An 8,999-nucleotide genomic window follows, 5' to 3' on the forward strand; every position below is an offset into this window, starting at 1 on the left:
ACTGACCCTTTCCAGTCCTGTGGCCACTGCTGAGTTTTCCAAATTTGCTGGCATATTGAGTGCAGCACTTTCACAGCATCATCTTTCAGGATGTGAAATAGCTCAACTGGAATTCCATTACCTCCACTAGCTTTGTTCGTAGTGTCCATAACAGATGGATAAACAAAATATGGCAAATATGTACAATGGAGTATCATTTGGTCTTAAAAAGGAAGGAAATCCTGCTATATGCTACAACATGGATGAACCTTTTCTAAGTGAAATAAGCCAGTCACAAGAAGACAAATACTATGATTCCACTTATAAGAGGTACCTGGAGGAGTCAACTCATAGAGATAGAAACTAGAATGCTGGGTACTAAGACGTGGGTGGGCAGGAAATGGGGAGTTGCTGTTTATTGGACATATAGTTTCAGTTTCGGAAGCAGAAAAACTTCTGGAGTTGAATGGTGGTAATGGTTGCACAACAATGTGTGAGATGTCCAGAAAAACTGTGTCCAAAAAACTATATACCTAAACATGGTTAAAATGATATTTTACAAAAAAAGAACATGTGGACAAGATGTTGTCAAAACTAAATGAAGTGAGAACATGTCTTCCGTGCAGTAACGACTCTGCACCACTGGAACTGCGACCGCAGCACGTGCTGCTTTTCCCAGCGGTGCTGGAAGAAGGGCCTTGGTCCCCAAACATGTAGTGAGCATCTACTAAGTGAGGAGACGGCAGGCGGGGTGGGGGTTGCAAGGATACAGACAGCGGCGTTCCTGCCTCCAGCAATGTGTACTGCAGGGAGAGAGAAGAAAGCAAGGACACAAGGACGCGAAACACAGTGCAGAGAGAGTAAATGGAGGCGGGAGGTAAAAAGCACAGCGGTTAGTCTTTAGCAAGCCTTCAAAGAGTATCTCTTCTTACCTGACCAGCTTATTCCAAGAAAGGTCAAGGACAGCATCTGTATGCCCATCTGCTGAGGAATTCTGTAATAATTGTTTAATTACTTTTGGTATTAAAGCATACCCCCAATAAAATTGGTTTATTAATTTGAAAGATTCTTTAAAACATTAAGATTATTCTGATCTTAAGTAAACTTGCTCCAAGATCTAGGGAAAGAAACACCTTGTCTCCCTCTTACTTCAGAGATATGATAAATGTTCTTTACAGGGAAGAAACTACAGTAGTTCTTAACCTGTTATAATTCTATAAATCAACCCCCAACCCATCTCTCCCTCACCAAAAATGTAACAATTTTAAAAGCTATAGGAATACAAGGATATTTAGAATTCAACATACTCAAGGCTAAAGAGAAACATTTTAAAAGTTCAAAAACAGCACATTAGTGTGAATAGCTACTATACATAAAGGAGGCTCATAATCTAAGAGTAACTTGTCTTGTGCAAGGATGAATAATGTGCCAGTGTAGGTTTTATGTAATCAGAAATCAATGTTTCCTTGGATGGGCTTTTTGAACCTAGAAACTACAGTAACTTTGTAACTGCCTTATCTTATTCCACCAAAACCGTCTGGCTGAAACACTGTATGTTCTCAGCCCCTGTTCCCACCTCCCCTCAAACCTATTTCTAGTTATCATTAGAGTTTAAATATCTATTAGCTTGTTTACCTTCTTTCCTTTCTTTTTCTTCTTTTTTGACAGCTTACTTCCAAGTGTGAAGACTGGCTCTAGAGAGTCCACTATATCCAGGTCCCACACTTCAATAACAGGGGTCATGTTTCCCACAGCAATGTAATTTCCTACAAGAGGAAATGATACATTTGTGATTTAAAAAATAATTCTAATGAAATACATTATACTGCAGACTGACTGAGCCATGGCTTAGAGCAAGTTCTCTCAAACTTTCATGTGCGTGTACATCACCTGGATGTTGTTAAAATGCAGACTGTTTCAAGAGGTCTTGAGTGGGCCTTAAAGCTGCATTTGTAACCGGCTCCCAGATGCTGCAGTGCTGTGCTTCTGGTCCTCAGATCACAGCGTGAGTAACAAGGGCTCCGTCTCCTGGTCCAGGGTCTTCACTGATACAATGACAGACCCTTCCTACCTTCATGGCTGTGGTGAGGATGAGGATTTGCCTAGATCGTGAATGTGAACAAGCTTTGCAAACAAGACGTGAGGTGTGTTAACAATTTTTACCCTAATTATTACGTGTGATGGGGCAATGAACAGTGTGCAGCTACGGCCAAAGGGACTAAGCGAAGGTTCCAATTCTCTCTTCATTCTGGTTCTACTTGATGTTTTCTGAAAAGGGCCGTGCACTAAACTCTACCTGATGACACTGGACACAGCATGCCAGCTTATGCTGGGTTTTCAGGAGACGGCCTCACAGTTCTGAGCCCTCACCAGGCCCTGTCCTTCTGCCTAGTGAGCAGCTACCTCTTTAGCCCGTTGAAAGTCTGGAGACATACAGACTCCAAGCAATTAAGTGGCTGTGGTCTGAAAACTATGTAACTTCATGAAACATCAACCATTCTGGCAACACTCATACAAAATAGATGACGTGTGTAGCTAGGAAAAACACACAGGAGTAGAACCACTGAGCAATCTTTTAAGTTTTCTAATTACCAGTTGAGTCATCTGGGCTAGGATCAAAATTTAGCCATTCCACACTCAAAGGGTATGCAGACAACAGGATATCATGGTGGACATAAAAAGAATCTTCTTCTTGATTATAAACTGAAAAGATTGGGAAGAGAGATTTTATTACATCAGAGTAAGAAATCATATCCCACTCAAAAGAAGAGAGACTCCCTTTTAAACCTATGGCAGTCACTTGCTCAAAGTCATACATTTAATACACTTAAAATGATGACATTAAAGAAATTCCAAAGTAGGTACTGCTAGGCAAAAGTTTTTCATGTCTAATATATTCCTAGTACCTGGTGAGCCCCAAAGGGGAACAGAAACACTGACAGAGAATTTTCATCAGGCTGCATGCTCCATCTGCATGTTCCCTGGCTAAAACGGTCTGACCTTTTGGATCACCAAGGACAGAAAACGTTCATAACGTCTCCATTAGAAGTGCTTCATCACTATTTTATCTTTTAAAGATCTATTTGGTAATAAGTCAGAACAAATCAGTACTGGAGAGAAATAACTCATAGTTTCAGAAATTTAAATGCTTATCAAAAATTGCTTCTTTAATATTATTAAAATCAGTAAGAAATCTTAAAAATTATATAATGAAACACTGATGAACAGAGAGCCTAAGTAACCAGAAATTCTCCCCTAATATGCTTTTTACTAGAAAGAAGCAATTTAAGATGAGCTAAGGATTTTTAAAAAATTCTTCAGACCATGGTATCTGGGGTAGATCTTGGGACTAGCTGATTCCATGTAATGTTCTGGCATATCACTTTATGATGAGAATGTGTGTTCAAAAGCAACAGCTTGTGGTCCTGTAAGAACCCCAACCATGGTCAATGTGCTCAGCTTACATTTTAAAGAAAGATGACAATGAAGCCTTAACATAATCTTCTTTTGATCATGTCTTTTTATTATTCAGATTTAGAGAGTAATTTTGAAATTATTCCTGAAGAGATACACCACGTAACTTGGAGATTCACACCAAATCCAAATAAAGCATATCATTAATGACCTAACTTAGAATGAAACAGGAATTCAATTACTTTACTTCAACTTCTCAGCTCCTGTGTGATAACTCACAAGATTCAAAGGAATGACTAGTGTAAACTTTCAAATGAGAATGTATAAAAATCAGTGATGACTAACTGTAATAGCTCCAATTTTTTGAAACTGGAATTGGTCTTTAAAAAATTCCACCAACATGGTTTAAGTTTAAAATATGTAAAAAGTTCAAAGATAATTAGAAGAATAACTTCACATTGAAATAATTGCTATTTAAAGCCTTTTTGATTGTATAAATAGATCACAATGGGCCATGGGATAAAAATGGCCTAATTGATAGGCTTCCTATAGGCAAACTTAAAGGCTGTAAAAAAATCCAAGTTAATAAATAGAGTATGAGTAATCTAGAAGGTGCCAATAAACATTAAGCCCAAGGGATTTAATTTTCATACTATGTAACTGTGTTTCCTATTAAAAAAAGGTATTAACCTAATAATCTCTTTAAGCTTCAAAATTTTAAGACAGATGAATAGAATCAACTAAAATGAGATACAACAGGACTTGGTGCCTAGAAATCCATAGTAGTTACTATGGTGTTTATTTTAATATCACTTAAGTACAGAACCTTTTAGTAAGAGATGTATTCCACTTACCATGAACCTCTAAATTGCATTGGTCCTGTTCAGCTCTGCCACAAACTATGAGATTGTCACTGGGCTTAATCAAGAAATCTTCACGTTCATATTGCTCCTAAGTGGAGACAGGAAAAGTCATTGATTAGACTCAGCTATTTGGGAAGGTTTTTCAAACACTTGAGGATAATTAGAAAAACCACATAGGTATTTACCGTATCTTTCAGAGTGACGTAAGGATCTTGATCATTACTCCCATAGACTGTAAGACCCAAGAGAGATTCACCAAGAGTTTCAGCATCTATAAGAATTCATACAATGAAATGAATAAGCCAGTCCTTTTGACTAAAGCATTCTTCCTAAGACATGGGCTTCCCTGGTGGCTCAGACAGTAAAGAATCTGCCTGCAGTGCAGGAGACCTGGGTTTGATCCCTGGGTCAGGAAGATCCCCTGGAGACAGAAATGGCTTCCCACTCCAGTATTCTTCCCTGAAGAATTCCATGCACAGAGGAGCCAAGCAGGCTACAGTCCATGGGGTCTCAAAGAGCTGGACACAACTGAATGAGTCAAATACACACACACATCCCATCTTTAAACTTAGACCCTACTGTCTATTTCATAACTGAATCATTTATAATTGGGAAAGGAAATAGTAGATAATAATAAATAGGAATTTAAAAGCCATTTACTTTTGGCCCTGGAATGCACATCTAATAGTCTTGAAATATACACTCTTCCAATACAAGAATCAACTCAAACCAAGAAACTCCCTTTTAGAAAATATCAGAACTCTACTCAGATCCTCTAGCTTGCTCCTTGTAATCATTCAAAACTGCTACAGAGAGGTGGCCTTGTAGACCTGGAAAGAAACAGGTCCCTAAAACACTGGTATCAACACATTAAATGTTGCCTGGTCAAAGAAAACTGTAAACTGATGAGCCTCATACAGTTAAGTGCGCTTCTTTATTGCAAGATATCTCATAATTGCTGACAGGCTAACTTGCCCAGTGAATCTGAAAGAGGAGCTACTACCCTTTACACCAAGTTTACCTCAAAGTGACATTCTTTCATGGCATGTCTACAAAGGTGACAGAGTAGACCCCGAGTAACATAAAACTCAGGAGAAGGAAGATACTCTCAATTTCCAGGAGAAGCTCCTTAAAGGAGGCAGGGCTCCTAGGTCTTAAACATCTGACAGGTAACAGACGGGAATTTCTATGGGACAAGGCAGACAGAGTCAGCAGGGAATGGAGTGTATTAGGAAGCAGTGTCTGAATGGCTTTTCTCTGGGCTGATTAGCTCTTCCTTCTCTGTATTTCAATGGTACTCTGTCCTAACAGGATGGAAGCAACCCAGAGCGGGGCCTACAACCCAGAGTCCAATGGAAAAAAAGTATCCTCTGCATCTGAGGAAGTACACTGAAAAGCATGAAGGTTTTAGAGTCAGAGGATATTCAAACCTCAGCTCCATTATTCACCAGCTGTGTGACACTGGTAAATTTATTTCATCTCTGTAAGCCAGTATTTTTTCTGTAAAATGGAGGTAATAATTTCTCTCTCATAATTGCAGATAAAGAAAAATGAATTACAGATTAACCACTACTTGCAATAAAATATACAATACTGTTTTTTTGTTTTGTATTTTAGATCTTAGATAAGTGGGTTGAACTGATTTTTTTAAACCAGTTTAGGAAACATGCTGTCTGCCTTGAGCCTTGACCCAGATTATCTGACTGACATAAAGGACAACGGGATTTCAGAGTAAAGCTTTGGAACCCTAGTAACATGATCTAATGCACTGAGCTTGGAATAAAAACCAGTGTAAGTGACTAAATTCTAACCTGGGTCGCCTTCCTCGTCATATTTATCCAAGTCGTACTCAGCCAGCTCGTCATCATCCAGAGTCCTGTCATCTTCTGGGTCGCCATCCTCCAGGGGCTCCCGTGGTCGGGCCTGGGTACGTGCACTCTGCATGCCATCCTCTGAAGGATTGCCCGTTTCCTCTTCATCACTGCCACCTTCTTCTCTACGCCAGAGAAAAAAAGAAGTAGTAAAAAGATCAGCCAAAAGACACTGTTCAATAATAAGACCACCCTGTTATCACTGTTTAGGATTTACAGTTCATCTAGACTTGACTACAGGAATCAACATCCCCAAACTTACTGTAATTTTTCCTTTGCTTCAGCAATGAGACGTTTCACTTCTTCTTTACTAAGTTCTACCTATAAGAGAGCAAACATTTCATTATGATATATTTAAGGAAACCATTTTTAAGTCTCTGAATTAAAAAGATTGCAAATTAATCTAAAATATGGTTTTAAGAGACATTCAAAATATCAATCCAAAGTCTCTAAATTTAATATAAATGGACTTCTGACATGTCCTTATAAATTAAGATCCCTCCTCACCCAGAACTGTTAAAAAATCATGTTCTCTCCAGACTTTTTTTTAAAAAAGATGGACTTGTATAAACTGCCTTCTAGGATAGCTCATCTCATTTTCTTCTGATTACCTCCGCTCGTTGGCCATTTCTCCCCATGTTCCCTGTGGATATTCCTAAACAAACCACTTTTGCCTTCATCTCCCACTCTGTTCCCTGGTATCACTGCCAAGTATTCACTCACTGTGCTGTCAACACCTTGCAAAGCTCATTCTCTCTGAATGGATTACTCCAAACTTTCCTTGCTCTATCCCTACACTGCAGTTTCATTTTTCTGACTGTCTATAAGACTCTCCACTTGGACATCCGGTTCAAAACTGGTCATCCTCTTTAGTGCCAAACTGTAAGCTCCTGGTTACTGTGTTCCACCATTCTTGATAGATGATGAACCAATCAATCACCCAGTTTGTACCAAAATGCCTTTAATAATATAGAAATCCTATTGGATAGGATTTCTATCCAGAAACTAAAGGGTCTTAAAATTTTAATTAGGAGATACTTATTTTTCTAATTTCTCTTTCTGGGACTTTGTAGAACAAATCCAATTTCTTCTTCCTACAAACTCTTATGCAATGGTTCCCAAATCTGTCTCACATTAGAATCACCTGAAGGACTCTTTAATCTCAGACTATACTCCAAACTAAATAAATCACAATACCTGGGAGCTGGTAGTTTTTGAAGCTCCCCAGGTGGTTTCAATGTGTGGACATATTTGGAAATCAGTGTCCTCAAGTATTTGAAGTCTCTGGTCCCCTTTTAACAACTCTTGCTTCCTTCAATAATTTTTAATATATTATTTCCTGTCCCCATTCTATATGCATGCTCAGTCGTGTCCGACTCTTTGCAATCGGATGGACTGTCCTCTGCCAGACTCCTATGTTCATGGGATTCTCTAGGCAAGAATACTGGAGTGGGTTGCCATGCCCTCCAGGGGGATCTTCCCACCCAGGGATAGAACCCGCCTCTCTTACGTCTCCTGCATTGGCAGGTGGGTTCTTTACCATTAGCGCCACACTGAATGCCTACCATGTGCCAAATGCTGGGGAAACTGGAGAATAAAACAGTCTATGTCCTGGTGGAACTGGCTCAATAACCTGAAACAAACACTACCCCGCCCGTTTTTTTCCTTAACATTTATTCCCACTGACAAAGTATTATATATGCACATGTCAACTCCATAAAGGCAGGGAGGGACTTATCCTGTTTTGTTCATGCCTATCCCAGGACCCTGAACAATACTGGGAACGAGAAAGCACTTCGTTAAGTATCTGTTGAATAACGTAGGTAATCTCCTCGGCTACAGACTCAGTCTCTCTTGTAGGCTTTTCCCCTTCATAAAGTGTCACCGTTTACCTCTACCCCACCGCCCGCGGCCTCATCAACACTTCATTTGCACTACTGCGAGAACTCCTAATTCAATTCTCGAGCTCACGACACCGTAGTCTCCACACCAGTTTTTCTACACCACGGTTTTCATCCAGTTCATTCCTCCCCGCCGAGGGGAGGAGGGGAAAGTGGAGTTTCGCCCCCTTTTCCCGGTTTGCCTGAAAACGCACTAGGGTGGTGGGAGACTATGTGGCGTCGTCAAGAGGTCTCGATGGAAGTTCTCAGCAAGCACCATCCCTCCTCCTTCCACGAGGTCCACATGCGTGCGAATCGCGGGGTGTGGGGTGGGTCGGGCTCGGGTGGGAAGGGACGGCGAGGAGGCGGGGCCCAAAGGGCCAGGAGTCCCAGACCCTCGTAACCACAGCCCTAGCCACGACAAACAGGCCACAGCCGGCCCCACCCCAGGTCATTCCCACCAGCGGCGCCAGGGCCGCGCGTTCCGGGTCCAGGTTCCCAGGCGGCGCTGACCCAGGATGCTGCAGAGAGGCTGCTCCCCCTATACCACGGAGCGACCGGGCCTCACCTTGTCTGGCGTCTCTTTGGCCACGCCGCAGCGGACCCAAGCCACGCACGTCACCTGGCGGCTGCGGTTCATGGTCCTCGGCGCAGCGACGCCTCACGCTACAGACTTGGCCCCGGCGGGGCTGGAAACCCCCTCCGCCCTTCGGCCAGCAAGCTCCGTGAAGGCCTCCCGGCCGCAGCGTGGGGCAGAACGCAGGCGCCGTCCACCTGGTCCTTAGGGGTCGGCGCCCGCTTCTGACGTCATTCGAAAGCGGCGAACGGGAAAGGGGTGGGGAAAGATTTGGTATCCGAGGCAGCGGGGTTAGGAATCCACGAGGGCTAGACTGCTGTGTACGGTGGTGTGAATGGGTTTTACAAGACATCCGTGACGATGTCTGCGGGCTTCGTGGGAGTAATGAATAAATAAATTGGAACTGTAAAGGTCA

General features: G+C 41.8%; 1 protein-coding gene across 1 annotated transcript in view; it reads right to left on the minus strand.

Moving 5' to 3' along the window:
• Positions 1–8,796, minus strand: part of PWP1 (PWP1 homolog (S. cerevisiae)) — a 20,499-nt gene extending 11,703 nt beyond the window's left edge. The window contains exons 1-8 of the mRNA XM_010853369.1: positions 8,576–8,796; positions 6,390–6,448; positions 6,068–6,252; positions 4,442–4,527; positions 4,248–4,344; positions 2,572–2,682; positions 1,615–1,745; positions 912–973 (exon numbers count right to left, since the gene is read on the minus strand). Coding sequence (XP_010851671.1) covers positions 912–973; positions 1,615–1,745; positions 2,572–2,682; positions 4,248–4,344; positions 4,442–4,527; positions 6,068–6,252; positions 6,390–6,448; positions 8,576–8,647 — 803 coding nt within the window. The 5' untranslated portion in view covers positions 8,648–8,796. The remainder of the gene's footprint in view (positions 1–911; positions 974–1,614; positions 1,746–2,571; positions 2,683–4,247; positions 4,345–4,441; positions 4,528–6,067; positions 6,253–6,389; positions 6,449–8,575) is intronic.
• Positions 8,797–8,999: the final 203 nt, after the last annotated feature.

The sequence above is a fragment of the Bison bison genome, unplaced genomic scaffold (genome assembly GCF_000754665.1).
Source record: "Bison bison bison isolate TAMUID 2011002044 unplaced genomic scaffold, Bison_UMD1.0 scf7180017864327, whole genome shotgun sequence".
In the NCBI taxonomy this organism is placed as follows: Eukaryota; Metazoa; Chordata; class Mammalia; order Artiodactyla; family Bovidae; genus Bison; species Bison bison.